At 40.4% G+C, this 19,713-nt stretch overlaps 1 protein-coding gene across 1 annotated transcript; it reads left to right on the forward strand.

Annotated features, from left to right (window-relative positions):
• Positions 1-1,099: 1,099 nt before the first annotated feature.
• Positions 1,100-10,159, forward strand: plk3 (polo-like kinase 3 (Drosophila)). Its single transcript, XM_031294336.2, has 15 exons — positions 1,100-1,438; positions 2,432-2,539; positions 2,666-2,782; positions 3,070-3,199; positions 3,328-3,415; positions 3,923-4,018; positions 4,216-4,414; positions 4,632-4,758; positions 4,941-5,056; positions 6,353-6,473; positions 6,583-6,666; positions 7,187-7,349; positions 7,579-7,708; positions 7,916-8,026; positions 8,183-10,159. Exons 1-15 carry the CDS (start codon positions 1,223-1,225, stop codon positions 8,378-8,380), a joined length of 2,004 nt encoding a protein of 667 aa, XP_031150196.1. The 5' UTR covers positions 1,100-1,222; the 3' UTR covers positions 8,381-10,159.
• The last annotated feature ends 9,554 nt before the right edge of the window (positions 10,160-19,713 follow it).

Genomic DNA, 19,713 nt, shown 5'->3' on the forward strand with positions numbered 1-19,713 from the left:
TGTAAAATTTAATTGGGAGAGTAACTCCTGTGTTTTCTGTGAGAGCGATATTGAGACGGTTGAACATATTTTCTTCCAGTGTGAACCGATTAATGAATTGTGGCTGTCTTTTCAATGCTGGCTTCAATCTAAAGATATACTGCTACACCCATTAAACGAAATGTCAATTAAAAAAAAAACATTTTAAAAGAAAAAAAAGAAGCTAGTCATAGCACAACGTCACGTTTTGTCCACCAGGTGGCAGCAGTGATGAGTAGTTCACATGGGTTTCTTCGGAGATTTTACACAGCCTACACACAGAACCAAGATTTTTTTTTTTTTTTTATTTTTTGATTGTGCTTTTACTTTGTAGGATCCTGAAGAAAAAAACACTGCAGTTTTGCTAAATTATCAAAATCGTTGTAATATATTTACGATTTGTAGGTCCTAAATAATGTATGAGCCATATGATTATTTTGGACCTACCATTCCTACCTTCCATGGTAGTATGGCCGCATGACTGCTCGGAATGTATTGTGCAATGTCTACATTAGACCTGTTTAATTAATATGTTTAATTAATTTGCAACATGTATAGGCTATACCTTGCAATGCATGAGTGAATGAGGTAAACTGGAACTCATCATTCACAATTCATGTTATGGACTCTTTAAGATATTATTTCTTGAACGCTTTACATCTCATTACAATCTCCCTTAAATAATGAAAGACCAAACAGTAGAGAGCCCAGGTTTATAGCCTAACAGTAGGCTTATATTACTGAGCATTTAGCATTAGAATAAAGAGGGGTCACGCTCTACGTCATCACATCAGTCCCATGGACCCATTCATAAACAATGAGTGTAAATTAAAGATGACAAACATTGAAAAACTGTTTGGGTTACAGCGTGGCATTGGCCTCATAGCAGCACTGACACCAACGTAACTTAAACCGATTCTTTTTTCATGAGCTGTTTGATTCATATTTTCTTACATTCCAGATGTGTTTTTGTTGCATTATTGAGATTTTGTCTGCGCAAATCATCTGAACTTTCTCCGCCCTCCGCGCCCTGCTCCGTGACGTCGCTGCTCGCCCATATATATAGCTGAGAACGCCGTCCTCAGACACGCCAGATGGATACAGTTGGACGAGGCGGACGCACAGTTACGCACTAGACAAACTACTGAGAAAACGAGCGAAAGGGGATATCTACACGAACTGATTATTTATACCGCTGTGTTAAATGGATACCGGTTGTTTCACCGCGGCGCAGCGTCTTTCGTGCCACGCCATGAATGCGGATTTATTTAAGCCTGCTCCGGAGCGTGGACCCCAACAGTCCTCTGCCCCGGTGAAAACCAGCAGGAATAAACCCGAACAAATCAAACCAGAGCTGGCCCAGGTGGTGACCGACTCCAAAACGGGAAGATCCTACAGTAAAGGGAAGCTTTTGGGAAAGGTACGAAGGCTTTAACTCTACATGTGCTTGTCTCGCTTCACCACAGGGCTCTTTTTTTTTTTTTTTTTCTTTTTTTTTTTCGAGGCGAAAGATGGATATAGAAGCTTACGAATCGCTGTTTTTAGTTCCATACGGAAGCTGTCTATGATTAAAATGAATTATTAGCCATTTTCCAGGTGTGACACCTATGCGGGGAAAGGGAATGACCTCGTGGTGGATGTGGCAAATCTTCCCCCCTGCTGTGCGCGTCATTGCTGAATGAATCAGGCGCAAGGTGTGCCCAGCTCATGTGCTCTCACACATGATTGGCAACACCTTTTTATAAAAACCGAAGAATTGTTACAGCCTAGACAAGAATCCTCGCATTTTATTGACATCTCAGATGACTGTTAACCCTATGATTTGTCTGCCCGACTATGCCATGCCTCCCTTCCTTTACAATATCGCCGATGGAATGCTTTTTGACACCGTAAGTGCATGTGTGAATGGAGCGGCTGTATCAACATGTTGCTCGTCTTCGATACGCTGCGTCGGGAAGCCAGCCAAGTCTTTTTTTTCCTCCGCTGCCTGCCGCAGAGCTGGAAATGTCTGTCAAATTCACGGTTAATGAATGCAGCAGCTCTGTCTGCCTCAGCCTTCATGTCCTCGGAACATATGTAGCCTTGAAAAGCATTTAGAAACAAGCGTGAATAATAAACGGCAGTGAACATATTAGGGGTCGATTGTCGGTTGTTAGACGCATGAGCATCCGAGGCAACAAAATATGCTCATCTTGATTATACAATGATGCATCTTCATAGATTTAATCCTGGATTGGTTATTTCCTCTCTAATTTATCTCCACAGCAGCCTTTCAGAATTCGCCTAAATGATTGTTTGAATCATTGGGATTGCTGTACAGCTATTAATCCTTATATCAAGATAATGTATGGCCATTACAGGGTTTCAACCTGCTGCTTTTTTTTAACTGATCATCCTGTTTGTCTCCCCTAAGGGTGGCTTTGCTCGATGCTACGAGATGACGGACCTCTCCAGCAACAAAATGTATGCCGTGAAGGTGATTCCACAGAGCAGGGTGTCCAAACCACACCAAAGGGACAAGGTACAAGATCAAGCATGTTTATTATGCCAGTATGTCTCACAGAGAGGCCCATGGACTTCAACATCTGAATTGTGTTAGGATTGAAATATGCACACAAACTGACAGATTGCCACATTGTTTTTACAGATAACAAATGAGATCGAGCTCCACAAAACCCTTCACCACAAGCATGTGGTGAAATTCTCTCATCATTTTGAAGACCAAGAAAACATCTACATATTCCTCGAGCTCTGCAGTCGGAAGGTGAGACTTAAATCTCTAGAACAGTCTGTACAGCCTGTGTTTTGCTTGCTTATATGCAGCTTGCCATGTATTGCTCCTCAGTGGTAAAGTAGAGAATATACACACTATGTATTTAATTTACAATGGTTAAAGTATACAAAGCTAACAGCCTCATTATTGATGAGGCATCCACCTGACTTACAGCAGCATGCAACTTCTATGCGGCTGTGTGTGTGATACGTGTTGTGCTGTCAACAGTGACGGATGCAGGGTTGACAGTTCAGTCATTGCGCTCTTTCTCTCTGCAGTCCCTGGCACACATTTGGAAGGCGAGACACACGCTCACAGAGCCAGAAGTGCGATATTACCTCAAACAGATAATTTCCGGCCTCAAATACCTCCACAGCAGAGGGATCCTGCACAGAGATCTCAAACTAGGTATGTGAGCATGTGACCGAAACGTGGCTTTCGCACTCAACGAGCATCCCAGGAATCTGCTGTGACTTTGGGGCACGCACATGTTATCCGTGGAATGCTGACTGGACTGATGTTTTTGTCTCTTTCAGGCAACTTCTTTGTCAATGAGAACATGGAGCTGCGGCTGGGAGACTTCGGCCTCGCAGCCAAGCTGGAGACTGTCGAGCAGAGGAAAAAGTGTTTTTTTTTTTTTTTTACTATTGTTAAATACTAGATGAGTGAGATTTAAAAATTAGAAGTAGTTTTTGTGAACAATTTATAAGATGGATGGATAGATCTCATAGAAATTTAAAGAGTTAACAATTTGTGAAGTGATTACAAAGGTCTGGTATAGACATACATAACATCTAAGAACCTGAACATCACAGTCCTAACCATTTTCTGGGCTTGCGTAATGCACAATGACCTAAAACATCACATCAGTTACTAAGCATATTCCTCCTCCCACTACTACCCCCACCCCCAAAATAAAGTACCTAACTAAACCGGTTTCCAAGTGGCAGTTGAATGTAGCGCTTAGAGCATAGTTTCGATACCAGTTTGACACCTTCCTGTGGAATACCAGAAGAATGACAGTGGCAGAAAAAAAATGCTTCAACCACTACTTCCTTCTCTGCAATGATGCATCTACAGGACAGAAAGTAGTTTGAGGCATTGCGTTTATCCTGTACTTGTTTTTCTCAGAACAATCTGTGGGACTCCTAACTACTTGGCCCCTGAGGTGCTCAACAGACAGGGCCATGGCACGGAGTCTGACGTTTGGTCCCTTGGATGTGTCATGTGAGTTATTTTGCTTTGTCCAGTCGTGTGAAGTAACATTGGTATGTTCTTTGTATCTTTTGTTTATCTTAGCTTAGTCCTATCTCAAATTGGAAGTGAGGACGTTGTACCTAACCACTAAAATTGTTTTGTAGTCTGAATCGTTATTTGTGTATCTTTTGAGTTGATTAACGGTTGCCTTGCTTAATCCCATTCAGGTACACACTGATGTGCGGCAACCCTCCTTTTGAGACTCTTGACCTGAAGGAGACCTACAAGTGTATAAAGGAAGTTCGGTACAACTTGCCAGCCTCGCTTTCTCCCGCTGCACAGAAACTCATCTCAGGCATCCTGCAGAAAAACCCCAGCGACAGACTCGCGCTGGATCAAATCCTCAACCACGAATTCTTCACCAAAGTACGGAAAAGTCATGCTAATTTAGTCAGTTTAAAGAAACGATTAAGGGGTTTAAAGCTTTCATCCATTAATGGTTAAGATCATGTTTGTTTTTTCGGTGGATAGGGGACAATAATGGTGCTTCAAACTAGAAAAGAATATTGCATGTCAGCGCTTGACGTATCATGTTGTCCCTCTTACATCCTCCTAACCCTGTCTGCCCTTTTACTTCCTCTAGGGTTTCACCCCTGATAAGCTTCCCCCCAGCAGCTGTGTGATGGTGCCAGAGCTCCACCCCCCCAGCCCTGCCAAGAAATTCTTCACTAAAATGGCAAAAAGCTTCTTTGGCAAGAAGAAAGCGAAAGGTAGGGCAGCAGCACAACAGTCAAGTGTCTTTGTAAATCCTCTCGTTAATCTGGTTTGGTTCATGGAAACTGAGGTTTAAACTTAAGAATCAGCTTGTATTCAGTTTCGGGTACTGTAGGTATCACTCCTGTGGTAAAGCATATTTGTTGTGACTACAATGCAGAAACCTTTTTGTTTATAGTGGAGAAGATTCCATGCGAGGAAAAAGATGACAAAGACATTTCCAAGCTGGTGTCTGGCATCGTTAAATGTTCCATCAGCAGGCAGATCAGCTACAAGACAGTGGGACCCAATGAGGTACATATTTTTCATTGTTTTATTTTGTCCTATGTCTGGAAGAAAAATGTTGTCCTTGTTTACTTAAATAGGATAGATTCAGGTACTAATACGGTCATGAAAGTCCCTAAGTAGTACAGAAGTACACCTTTCCATGGCAGATAATTGCTTTGCATCCAAATAAATGGCACTGCAATGGAAATAGGATGAAATAAATGTTTTTGAGGGAGAATACCCCCTCATAGTAGCATTGCAAATACCAGCTTTGAAGACCAGCTTATACAAACTGAATATGGGGCAGCCATGTGAGTTATGCTTCTGATATTATACAGACGTTTCAAAGGAATCATCCTTACGGATTTAGAATTTCTTGTTTTTTTTTCTGGCTATTGAGCTTTGTTCATGACGTTGCAGTGTAAGATTCTGTATTGTGTCGGAAGTCCTTTCAGGGAAAATGTTTGTTTGTGTTATTTAGTGAGAAACTGCATTAGACTTATTGAGGCCAGCTGTTTGTGTTGTGTGTGTGTGTGTGTGTGTGTGTGTGTGTTTTTTTTTTTTTTTAAAGCATCTGAAAACTGTTACTGCATACTTGGCAAAAGTCTCGGCTGCATACATTTAACCCCATGGATGTATTCATTTTGACAAGATCAGAACCAGAGCTGAGACCAAATGCCGCAACAGCAGGAAGCGCAGTTGGCCAATCCCTAATGCAGACTGGTCTAGTTGCTATTTATAGAGCCCAATAGGAACAACGTTGTTTGCTTTTTGGTGTGAATGTTTTTATGTCCGCTTGATAATGAGCCTGTGCTGAGAAACCAGGTTTTAGTCAAGAAGCATACACTGACTGCACAAAGTAGTCGTCAAAAGAACCTATTTACTGTTAGTTTTTTGAATGTGCATGTTCGCAGAAAAACGTGACATGCTAACAAACGTGATACCAGATTATTTCAAAAACACCTTTTTGTGGCAACATAACATCAGAAACTACATATCATCTTGCAGCATGCTTGCAATGCACACATAAGGAAACTGTGGTGCTAAAAGTAGTTTCACCCTAGCGCAATGGCAGTAAGATGCACAACACATTCAACAGCAATAAACACTTAAACTGTAACCGCATACAGTAAAATAACTTTTTTTTTTTAATTTTAGACAAGCATCAATAGAACACATTGCCAGAGTCTCATGCAGTTCTTTTTATCTCTGTGGTCACTTTTTTTTTTTTTTTTTTTTTTGTCAGGTTTTCTGTCCTCTGCTCTTACTATAAAAAAAAGTTGTCACCATCTGTGTTAATCATATCTTTTGTGTCATGCCCAGGTGCCCTGTCCCATCAGTCAGGTAGTCAGCTCTGTGCCTCTGGAACCGACTCCAGCTGAGGAGGAGTCCAGGAAGTCAATCTCTCGCTCCTTCAAGGGCACCACGGCCAGCAGCACTGAACGTAGGCCCCAATAACTTTTTTTCTTTTGAGTACATATATACATTTCATTTTTAATTATTTTTTGTCTTATGTGATCAATGTTTCACGTAATTCTTGGTTTTCTCTCCAGCATGTGAGGACGCCCTGACACCTGCAGCTGTGTCTGAATCCGCTGTGAAAGTTCTCAACAACTGCCTGGCCACCATGCCTGCAGGTAATGGCGCACAAAGCAGGCAGAGCTATAAAGACTGCAAAGGCAGTTTTTTATTATTATTGGTATTATTAGTATTATTGACATGTTTAGCAAGTCAGATGATGTGTCAAACCACAAGACAATAAATGGAAATTCTGAGTAGCATCTTTAAACCTGCTGTCAGTGAGATTTGGCCACAGGGCACTGAAACGGCACGCCAAAGAAATGGGCTGCTTTCTTCAACATGGACCATCGCTTTCTTTCTGTTGCATTAAATTACAAATGATGCAGAATCGTTCTTCAAGTTTTAATCAACTAGCCTCAGCCATTTCTTCACATCCTCTGAATATCTGCTGACTCATGTAGCCCAGAGCGAGAAGTTTTATAGCTTTCACTTCACATTTTTTTTTGGAAAATGCCGACTTTGGAAATATAAACATTACTATTTGTGTCCTCCATTTACTCATGATTGATATTAATATGCTGTGAAATTGTTCCATAATCCCTAACATGTTTGTTTTTTTGTCCCTTATCTCTCCAGCTACTAGAAACCCACCGTGTTTGTCCAGGCCCCAGTCCTTCCTGTGGGTGACTAAATGGGTCGACTACTCAAACAAATATGGTTTTGGCTACCAGCTCTCGAACCAAAGCATCGGTGTGCTCTTCAACGAAGGAACACGTCTCAGTCTTTGTGACCAACGCAAGTAAGTAGCTAAGAGCCACAGTATTTACTTAAGGTGTCGTGTAAACATTTACATTGTGCTTAGAACTTCAAGTAACTGAATTGGGTCGAGTAGGTGTTCCAACTATATTTGCATAGCGTGTCCACATAGCCAAACTAGACATTCTTATACAATTTCTTTTGATCATTAATTAAAATTAAATGACTAACGTTTTTTTTGTTTTGTTTTTTTCTTCTTTCCCTCTTAATAGGACAGTCCACTACTGCTTGCCTGACAACAAATACTTCACTTTCCCTGCCGACTCTCTACCTGAGCAGCTTCGCAGCCAGAAACAAATTGTAGAGCTCATGGCCAACTACATGGAGCAGAACCTTATGGAGGTATGAGCAGTTAGAAGGCTGCATTAGTTAGATTTTGGATAATCAAATATTAAATTACTTTATGCATCAGATTTCATAACGAGTTCAAGACGAGGCGCTTTTGTGACTTTGAGTTTTGTAGATTTTAAAGCCGTCTAAGAACAAATTGGATGACGATTTTAACGTGACGACCTATGATCTGAACTTAATGTTTTCTGTCCTCTTCAGGGTGGAGATCTGCATTGTGAGGATCAAGTATCAGGTTGTCCTCCTCTTCTGCTCCAGTGGGTGAAAACTGACCATGCTCTTGTCATGCTCTTCAACAATGGCACGCTACAGGTTCGAAAAAGCTCATTAATTTTAGAGTCATAGATACCCATTTATAAAACAAGTAGTGTACGTTTCAAGAGAATCCATTTACCCTCTTTGATAACACTTTTTTTTTTTGTGATTATGAACCTCTTCTTAATTCACTCTGTTTTTAATCCCTTCCAGGTTAACTTCTACGCAGACCACACTAAAATCATCCTGTGCAAGTCATCAGATGACTCCTACCTACTCACCTACATCAGCCGGGAGCGCGTCTCGTACACTTACCTCCTCAGCATGCTGAATGAGATGGGCTGCACCTCGGAACTGAGACACCGACTGCGATACGTGGTCCAGCTGCTCCAACACCATGCTGACGCCTGATAGCACAGTTCCGTGCCTCCCAGGCTACCTGATTGGCAGATGCAATAGAGGTGACCCGACTGGTTTACACCTCTTCTAAGGCAGCCTGACTGGTTGATAGAATTTCTCAAGGTAGTGCTGGGACGAGTTGACGGATGGAAGGCTGCTCAGAAGAGTAAATATCCTTGTCTAAAGTGGTGCTTAGGCAGCTGATTATCAAATTGATTGACGTTGATAAATATCAAGCAGTCAGGAAGTTGCCCAATGCAGCATCTGTCTCAAGGGTGTGTGCCTGTTCAGCTTATGCCTCAAAGGTATCCACCTGGAAGGTATTGATGCCTAAAATAAGAGACTCCTACCTGTCCTGAAAGGATGGATTCCTCACAGGCAGATGCCTAAATGGAACACCCAAACTCCAAATTACCTTTCCTCATTCACCCACTGCTTCTTGGCTGGATCTTTCAAAGCCACCAACCAACCCTGTAGCTTTCAGCTTCCCCCTGATAGCCAATAATCCAGGCATGGTTTCTCAAAGGTATCTAAACACTAAAATTGTCTTATTTGCTTGCAACGAAACAAGGATAATCTTGCCGCTGGAATTCTTTTCGGCTCAGTTTTCTGAAGTATTTTAGCAGCAAGGTAATTTACACTGTTGACTTGCAGTGGAACCGTGATCTTACAGGAGAGATGCTTTTGGGAAGAAGTGTGGTTTGATTAGAGTGAGAGACCATCCTAACCTCGGTTGGTTTCTGGCCTGTTTGGACTATGGTGCGCACATTCAAATTTTTTTTTTTTTTTTCTTTTTTTAAAACAAAAGAAGAAAGTTGAGCCAACTATTGGATCACACTACGATCTTGCCCTCACATGCACAAATAACATTCCTGGCCTTATTTGATGATGGTGATACTAAGGTTTGGAGAAGGATAATTTGCTTCTTCTGATCCATCACTTTGGTCGTTTGTTGTAGTTAGAAACTCATTTCACTGATGTGGTACACAGCATACTAAAGGGGCTATGGGAGCAACACAATTTTGCACTTTTTTTTTTTTTTTTTGTATAAATTCATCTAGAAAGCAGAACCTTTTACTACCACTTGTCATATTTTATTTGTTTTTAACCAGATACCAAAAGGCATTTTCTTTAAAAATCAGTTTTAAATTCACAATGCAGTAGGTGAATGTGTGTGCCACACATGCTGGTAAACCGTTTGTTTGGTTGGAGAATTAGGGTGGGGAGGGGGGATAAAAGTGCCTTTCTGAGGGATGTCTGTGCAATAACAACCCTTGAATGTCAAGCTGGATACAAACACGATTTGAGAGATGGGTTTTACAGGTGGGATTTACATTTGTACTGTGAGCAAAGTTTAAAAGTAAGTCCAATAGCACTACACTCTCAATACCTGGTATAAGCTTTTAGAACAACTGGTATCAGTATATATCACAGTAATATCTACTATGGGGGGGGAAAAAAAAGTTTTACTCTGTTGTTCTGTAATCCTTATTGGTTTACATTGCTTTCTCGACCCAGAGTTGTATCCTAAAAACTGTGACCTGGAATGCAAGTATTATGTACATGTCTTTTCAAAAAAACCAACATTGTGAAAGCCATCTGCCAATTCAGAAGAGTATTTTTTTTGGCACATAATGTCCTGTTTATTTATTTTTTATTTATACATGTTTTTTATTTATTGTGTAAATGCAATGGTCTTGACACAAAATGTTTAATTCCAATCACCTTTTTGTATGTAACATATTTGGGGGGGAAATGGGACAATAATAAAGTTTATTAAAAATGATGTTATGCACTTCATTGAAACCTTTTGATTTCTTAAACTGGAGAAAATCATTGATTTTCGAAATTGGCGTCTTGCCTTTAGTTTGCACACCAAATACTGTATCATGCTACCCTCTTGCTATGTAACATTTGGTGCATAATTTCTCTTTGAAACAACTAAAACTTAGCTTTTTTTTTTTTTTTTCCCTTTCATCTCGGAGAAAAATAGTGGTCGGTGATAAGATGTCAATTATCTTATGTCAAGATACACAAATAATGACATGCACGTTATCCTATTTGGTAAAACTAGTTTTTAATTAACAACCTAAAATGGATATGTCAGTGGTATACGCCTTCCCAATGGCTTACAGATGTACTGCACAGGGCTGTCCAGAGCTCTACAGCCATTTTTTTTTTTTTTAAGTTACAGGACACTATGCAGATGACCTTCTTTTGTTTTAAGGAAACCGGCATGATCTGTCCCTGGTTTTCATTGAAGTTATACCAATTAAAATAAATGCCCCCCCCCCTCCCTCCCCCAACTTCTGTATCCTCTACTATCCTGCTTTAGTATGGACATCTTGGCAAGTAGCTTAACCCTTAACTGCAATGAAACAGTGTACTAGATCTACTCACGTCAACATCCCACGTCAGTCAGTCTTATCGGTTAGCTAGGCTTACATACCGTTTAGTAACAGTTCCACCTCATCGTTGGTCCAAGCAAATAAATCCCTGGTCTTACTTTTCACCATTGTTGTTCTTTCTCCAATGTATTTAATCGGTTGTAAATCCATGATTTTCAACGCAGAGTAAAGTTAGACAATCTGCTTCCTGTTTGCAGAGCCTAAACGCTTGTGTGGATGGACATTGTTTTTGTTTCAAAACGCTGTTCAAAAAAGAAAAAGTAGTAGTGTGGATGTAGCCAAAGAGTCTTGCGTCACTGTTTCAAACTTGTTGAACAAGTTATATTATCTGTGCAAGAAAGGGACACATTTATTTCCGCTATGTTCTCGGTAATAGTTTCCATAGACATGAATACCTTCAAAAGGCAAGTGCAGGTTTTTATTACAAACAAAAGAAAGGCTTCCTATCATTGATTTTCTTTGCAGGCAGAATTCTGGGGTAGTGAGAAGGTTGAAATATGAGAAAACAAGCACCTAACAAATGGAATACCAAAATATGGACATACTGTAGATCTGTGATTTCACATGTCATAAACACAACTGTTTCGCATTTGGACGCACATAAACAAAATTTACTTATACACACATACAGTACAAACGCATAGAAATCACACATGCACACACGCACGTGCGCACATGCACGCACGCACACACACACACACACACACACACACACACACACACACACACACACACACACACACACACACACACACACACACACACACACACACACACACACACACACAGCCATCACTGTTAGCTGATGTAATGATGCAGCAGTGCTCTTTTTAACCGTGAACACAGTCAGAGAGGCAATGCAGCCTTGTTAGCGGGTTGTTTTGCATTGTGTGAGTGTGTTTGTGTGTATACCATATACTGTATAAGGTGTATACAAAAGAAAACGGCCTCAAGATAGTCAAGACTCACTTGGCAGCTAGAGAGGGAGAGAGAAAAGCATCATCAAACATCCCTTTCGGATTGCACGCTGGAAACTGGAGCAGCAGCAAGAAATCACAAGACTCCTTTGATGTAACTGAAGCCAAAATGTGCTGATTTCACATCTTTAATTGTTCACTTACCTCAGAGGTGTAAATGAGAATCTCTACTGTTAAATTATTTCTGAAGTCTATGCTATTATGCTCGACGCGGTATGCCTTTCAGCACTGCAAATCTAGGTATGACTGTTTTCAATTTAGCAATATGCTTACACAAATGGGCAAACAGTAACGTTACGTCACAGAGAGACATGCAGATACAAAAACAGATGTGTTGATTTGTGCCCATGTTAGAGAGAGTGAGAGAGCGAGAGATAGTGAGGAAAGTTTCAGTGTTGAAGACAGAAATGAACTGTCCTAAGTTACTGATGCAATCTGCTGCTCACACTGGCAGGTACAAATAAAGGAGGGAAGCTTGCCATGTTCTGAATATATTCCCAGGCCTGCCTCATTATCTTCTTTTTAACTCTGCAATGCTATACTACACAACTGCAGTCCTCAATATACGTGGTCCAAAGGTGCCCCAAAATCAAGCAAAAATAAAGAACTCCAATTTGGGTGAAATTAAAGGATAGTTGCTGTTATTTGTCCCATTAACTTGTGTCTTACTTTTGTATCTGTTGGTTACGGTAACATTCTACTCACGTCAAGAAACACAAGCGGTCAGGTGATCGCACAGCCAACAGTTTAGCCACTCTATCTAGCACTTTATTTGAGGATAAAAGAAAGTCAATGCACTGAAAATATTTGTGATTATCCCCCATCGCAACGGAAATCCATGTGTACACAATTACTGCACGTAGAGTACTTACATTGGTCTGTAACTGTCATGGATGTTAACAATGGAAAAATTGGGTCATAATTTCACTTTTGAAAGCTTTTTGTCTCAAATACATTTGGCTAACATTTTTGCAATGTGGTTGTGCTCCTAGATCTCAGCAACGTTTTAGGGGTGTATATTATCATGAATCAGGTGCCAAACAAATGAAAATAAGATCCTTTTTTTTACGGACTTCCGCTCACATCTCCACACTCACTGTTGTTACATGTCAAAACAGTTTTCAAGGATTAATAACCTTTGACATAATCTGCGACATAAATATTCCTTTTGCTTCTTCCTTCCATAATCCATACTCAGTTTATAAAAGCCTTTACATTTGTTGCCTTTAAATCCCCCAATTCACAAGAAGTAATGCGTGTTATGCTTCCAGCAACAACAGCAGCTTGTTTGGACTAAATAGAAGCTCTCAGTAGACAGCATGGAGAGGAGACAACAGAAAAAAATGCCATGCAAACTTAATCAACAGGGATTCAAACATATTACAGTATGGTGTCTCCAAGTGTTATTTTTAGGAAATGCAGGACAAATAGACAGTTCAGACTCCAACAATATCATGAGCATCTTGTAATATTAAAGTTGACCACTTCAGTTATAATGTTAATTTCAAGTGTGCTTTTCTAAAGCACAGTGTATGAAGAGAAAGCAAAAAAGATGCTGAAAAATGGTTATAATCAGATTCAATTGGAATTGGAATGTGGACTCTGGGATACATCCTGGAAATATACTGCATCACAGAAAACACAGTATCAGTAAGATACTGTACAGCAATACCTACTGTACCTTAATGGCAATATGCTCACTCCCTTCAACAATATGACTGCATTATCAGCGTCTTTCTTTCTTTCTTTCTTTCTTTCTTTCCTTCTTTCTCTTTTATTCTGGTCAAATTATCATGCCTGCAAATAATTCACAAAATCATGATTAACAGAGTTGGATGGGTCATCAATTACTGTATTACTAATGAGAGATTAAAATTCAGCTTTTTAAATCTGTTTATCCAAATAAGGTCATGTTGTCTTTGGAAAGTGATTATGCAGTGTGTGGGGAGGGAGACTATGACATGACAGAACATGTCTGGGTCAGCTTGGTGACACTCAATGGTCACAGACTGATGACAAAAGGAAAAATTCATCAGAAAGGAAACTTTATAAAATGATGATAAAATTGTTATACATATGCAAAAAGGCTGTAACTAAAGGTCCTATGACATGCTGCGTTTTGGATGCTTTTATATAGGCCTTAGTGGTCCCCTAATACTGTATCTGAAGTCTCTTTCCAGAAATTCAGCCTTGGTGCAGAATTACAGCCACTAGAGCCAGTCCCACAATGTGCTTCACTTAGTATGTGCCATTTCTGTGTCTGTAGCTTTAAATGCTAATGAGGAGGAGAGAGGGGGGGCAAGGTGGAGGGTGGGGGTGTGGCCTTGACCAACTGCCATGCTTCGCTCATTTGCAAGCCATGATGTCTCTCTCTCTTTCTCATGGGCAGGCCAAATTCTCTGGGCGGGAAGATTCCAGATTGGCCCATCGGGGCAGGATACCCAGGGCTTGGTTTACACCAAGCCCCCAGGAAGAGCGCCGAGTCTAAAAGCCACCATGGGCTTAGCGGATAACGGTGGCACTGCACCCCATGGCCCAGAAAGACTTTTCACATAGCCTTTGCATGGCGAAAGAAACGTCTATATTTCAGCGGATCATTTGTTTCTGGGTATATCAACTTACCAGCCCGAACACTGAAAGGGTCCTTGTTTAAAATGTTACGTTTTTAACATTTTCAACATTCACTAGAAGCGAATCCAGAATTATTAAATTTGGCATGATGAACGCGCATAGTGGATGCGAGCAGAGCCGCAGGACTGCGCGCGCCCGCTCACATGACTGTTCTCCCTAGCTCATGTAGCTAGCTGTAATAATGGATATAGCTAATGGTTGTAATTCACCATGTGTTCTATGAATACGTTCATGGTATTATCTTATGAAGTCATGATACATCCCAGGGATGTATGTATGTAGCTGCTGTAAAGCCTGTTAGCTACGTGGATGTAACGTCATTAGCGTTTCCCAAACTGGCGGGCTATCGGCTAGCTAGCTAGTTTCTAACATCAGGGGTAGCTAGCATGGCTGTATTAAGATCTATACATAACTAGCTATATGCCTACATAACGTTACTACAGACGTAGTGATTACATCGCCCGGTTCTCTCTTATGATACATCCGAGGGCTGTATGCTGTAAAGCTTGTAACGTGGATGAGAGCTGAAGCCATGGATTAGCTCTGTTCACGAAACTGCAGGCTAACAGCTAGCTAGCGCTAGTTAGTAGGTAGCTAGCTAGTAGCACAACATAATTATTAAATCTCCTTGGTTGTCTAGCTAAATACATCGATTGTTTATTTAGCTAAGCATGTAAACGATCGGGAACAACGAAAACAATGTTTAACGTTAGTGAATATTTTAGACAATGAAAACGGCGAGTTCATGAGTTCGCCACTTGTAAGAGACACGACAGAGAAGCTCATGAACGCGCATGTTGCTACCGGTTGCTATGACAACGCAAACAAATTGTTGCTAGTGCGCATGCCCATCGTGAGCCAACCAGCGTTATGGGCCAACAATGCGGAAGAGCCGAGCTCCATGTTTGCTTTATGTGCTTTTGAGCACTCTCATTGGAACGGGGGCTTCCCGCCGAACACTGTATCCAGTTCTCTTAATACATCCATGGTTTACACCCATCGCCATTTCTAGCCACTGGGGGGCCATAGGCAGGCTAGGGAACTCATATTACATGTAATGTTAAAAAACCTCATAAAGTGAAATTTTCATGCCATGGGACCTTTAAAAGTTCCCAAAGACGCAAACCCCCATTATCCTTTCTGAAGTGATGTTGAAATAGGTGTACTGACAGTATGAGGGAAGGTGAAAAGTCTGTCAGCAGACGTCACAGAGAGTCCTCTCAATACGCGTGTGGGAGAGCATTTACACAGTATTCTCAAATTAACCTTTTATTCCAATGTAAACTGTGAAATATGTTGTTGTCATACCTTACACACATTTACAAGATGATAAATCCCCCTACCATGTTATATGACATCATGTTTTTATGGTGAGGTCACCCACCCACCACCAAGTCTGAAATGATTTCCTGTGTAAGGAAACACATGTAACATCGAGGCCAGCAAGGCACGGCAACTTTATCTGTATAGCACATTTCAGCAACAAGGCAATGCAAAGTGCTTTACAGAAAACATTAAAGAGAAATTAAAAATAATTAAAAACATTCATTCAAGAGAACAGAAAATAAAAACAAGCTAAAATAGCATCAGGTATAAAATACAAGGATAAAAAGTTACAGTGCAGTGTAAGAAATGGACAGTTACTTAATTTAATAAAATGCAGTGTCAAATAGAAAAGTCCTTAGCCTTGATTTAAAAGATCTGAGAGCTTTAGTGGACTTGCAGTTTTCTGGGAGTCTGTTCCAGATATGTGGGGCATAAAAACTGAACTAATTATATAGTCTCTGCAATTGTCATAATGTCACTTCAAGAAATCATCAATATCTATTACGTATATTTAAGTGTGGGCTTCCTTTTTTAAGTCATTCTGTTCTGTGGGGATGCTATTTCTAATTCTCATAGCTGCATTCATATTTATTTATAATAGCCATGATACTGCAAACCGTCTCCCCTGTCTGCCTGTCTTGAATGGTGGTTGACAACAGCGGCAGCCAATCAGCATAAAGATCTGAGCCTCTGTTCGGAACATAGACTGTATAATATTAATGGACAGAGCATGTATGACGTCACCCATTGGTTTGTGGAGATCTGCTATGAGTTGTCGAGTTTGCCGTTACGGGCGCAGCCATCCTGGTTGCAGATGTGACGATTTTAGACGAGAGGGAGTAGTGAGGGAGGAGCTGCTTACACGCTACGTTACGTTACACACTTTCACTAGCAATCACATCATAGCCACGGCCTAAAACACCCCCTGCTTTATCGCCGATTTTAAAATCAACGAGACCGTAATTCAAAAAATGAACATCATTCTGTTTTGCAGAAGACTTAAAGCAGCCATATTATGCTCATTTTCAGGTTCATAATTGTATTTTAAGGTTGTACCAGAATAGGTTTACATAGTTTAATTTTCAAAAAACACCATATTTGTGTTGTACTGCAGTGTGCTCTCTCACTACTGCAGATCCTCTTTTCAGCTGGTCTCTGTTTTAGCTACAGAGTGAGACCTCTTTTCTTCTTCTTCTTCTGTACTATCTTTGATTGCACTGCACATGCCCAGTAGCTCAGATGTAGATCATGTCAGCTAGCTAGCTCCATAGACAGTAAAAGAAAGGCTGTTTCTACAACTTCGGTCAGTTACAAGGCAGGATTAGCTGGGAGACTTCTAAATGAGGGCGCACATGTAAGTAGTTCTTTTGTAGATTATGGTGAACTTGTGTGTGTTGTAGCAGTGCTTTGCTATTGAGAACGAGGTAGCATGCTAGCGTTAGCATGCTAGCGTTAGCCATAGCGTTAGCATGCTAACGCTACGAGCTAATGGTTGCGGTTAGCCTGCTCGTTTCGGCTTGTGACGTCACAAGCCGTGCCGATTTTGAACAGCTCACCCAGAGACTGAAGTCAGGACACATTCAGAAACCGTATCTCACTCTAAACAGCATGGGTGGATTTTTTTCAAAGTTTGTATGTGTGTGGAAGCACCAGAGACACAACATAACACCCCAAATCCCAGAAAAAGTGATTTTTTCATAATATGGGCACTTTAAAACTAGCGATTGAGACCATAAACTCATTATGTAAATGTTTACTGAGGTAATAAATCAAGTGAGAAGTGGGTCACTTTCTCATAGACTTCTACAGAAACCGACCTCCTTTTGCAACCGCATGTGTCGCCCCTGCTGGAATTCAGATAGAATGCAGGTTTAAGGCACTTCCGCATTTGCAGCACTTCGCCGAACCGGATGCGTTGTCCATTAATATTATACAGTCTATGGTTCGGAACTAAGTCATCCATTACCCAGGCTTTATTTTTTCATTTCCTTAACAGCAGAGTTAGGTAGCAGTAAATCCAATCAAAATTAATGCAAAATTGTATTTGACATTCTCTAAACCCACCTGAAAGACCTGCCGATGCCTTTTGTTGAACATGTTATGTTTATATCTCTGTAAAAAAATTCACCAGAAAACCCAACTATTTCTTCCGGTCCCCCACTATCCTGTACCACTCTTCACTTACGAGTGTTGGTTTTGTGAGGATTGCTTATGTAGCCCACTAGAAAAATTATGGAAATAAATATGAATATATTATATTATTTTTATAATATAATAAAATAAAACTTAGTTAATCCATTATAAATGCATATAGTCATTGTGCACCAATTAGAACATTGGTTCAAGAGTTGATCCTTGATTGATAGGTGACAGCGGATGCTTCTCTACTACACACGCAGCACACAGCCAGCCTGTTAGCGGCCGATACGAGGAGATAACAGGGACATTAACATCTAAATATAAATGCATATGTCATCTAAACACTTGGAAAAGTACGTTGGGAACTGTACCGCTGCCAGGGAGCCTTGAGGGATTTTCGTTGTGTGGGATTTTCGTTGTGTTTTATCCGACGTGAAACTTGGTGAGTTAGCCAAAGTGATTGAAGTATTGCGTGCTATGCTACAGTAAGCTAATGCAGATATTACGCAGCATATCATGTATTTCAGTTTATGTTACCATATTAATGCATATTAATATGTCAATTTTGGTTTTATATTAAAGATAGTCTATCTAAGTTCATTCACAATATACATTTGGGTTATTAAGAAGGTAATTTGCAGTATGTATGTAAACTATATTCCTATATTTTGAGTGGATGTTTTCAACACGTGCATCTAGCTTCAGTTCTGGTTAACACTGTTGGTATGCATGGTGTAAAGAGATCAAGACATATGGCTAGAATGGGAAATGTATTTTATTGCAGAATTGTACAAGAAATGAGTACTGTAACATGTGTTTAATACACTGTACTTAACTCATGTATAATATGTTACCATATATTTCATTATGTTATTCTGACCTTGTTTACACAGGTCAGGTTTTTTGGGTTCCTTGGAAAGATTTGAAGTTTGATGGCGAGCCACCCAACTAGAGCTACAAAATCTTAAAGGACGGTATTTTATTTTATTTTATGCCATGGACTAAAGGCAAGGGTGAGACCCTTGTAAAGAAAGGCTTTTGAATATTGTATTTTATTTATTTTATTTTCATTGTATACACTATATGAACACCTTAGGCTACTTAGAGGGTGCACCCTAGGGTTTTATATTCATGCTGTATACTATTCATGCCCACAAATATATAAATACTTTCATTCTTTCTTTAATAATCGTGTCGTTACGGTTATTGTTTCACTCCACTACCTCCTACTTATCTAAATCTTCTGAAACCTAGTCTAGATAAATAACCTACATTGTAGATATTTAATAAATGCTACACTTACTTTGTGGAACAGTTTCTTTACTTACATGTACAAGGGGAGGGGGAAAAAATCATCATTTTTACTGTGATCTGTAAGATTTTAGAAAACGGGAGTGTGAGGTAAATCCAAGTGGGTGGCATGGAAAAGCAGTCAAAGGAGGGGACATCCTTCCCTTCCTCTGTTATTCTTCCACTGACCCTTGGCCATTTCTTTTTCTGGCTGTGATGTGAGTGTGTGTTTGTGTTGGCTGTGGCATATCCTTCATGCGGGATCCTGCTGCTGATGTCACGTTCCTGCCTGTTAAGGCAACAAGGAGTGCATTACACACACTTATGCACGTCACACACCAGTCTAACAGGAAGTGTGTTTCCTTTTTACGATTCTCCCTCTGTTTCACATTAAAAGCACAAAGGAGAATGTCATCCACTCTTGTGCTGCCAGACTGAAATTTTCTCTCCACGTTTCACTGAATCAGTGAGCACACCACAGTGACTCAGCAAAGAAGGTGCAGTTGTTTCCGAGCATTTCGAATCGAATCGGGCCTTTTTAAAGGTCCCATGACATGGTGCTCTTTGGATGCTT

The sequence above is a fragment of the Sander lucioperca genome, chromosome 9 (genome assembly GCF_008315115.2).
Source record: "Sander lucioperca isolate FBNREF2018 chromosome 9, SLUC_FBN_1.2, whole genome shotgun sequence".
NCBI lineage: Eukaryota > Metazoa > Chordata > Actinopteri > Perciformes > Percidae > Sander > Sander lucioperca.

What these genes read in the sequence shown, in the direction of transcription:
- plk3 (XM_031294336.2), top strand. Translation starts at nt 1,223, where the DNA reads ATGGATACCGGTTGTTTCACCGCGGCGCAGCGTCTTTCGTGCCACGCC. An exon ending in GCACAGAGATCTCAAACTAG is followed by an intron (nt 3,200 to 3,327) that starts GTATGTGAGCAT and finishes TGTCTCTTTCAG; the next exon opens with GCAACTTCTTTGTCAATGAG. An exon ending in ACTGTCGAGCAGAGGAAAAA is followed by an intron (nt 3,416 to 3,922) that starts GTGTTTTTTTTT and finishes TGTTTTTCTCAG; the next exon opens with AACAATCTGTGGGACTCCTA.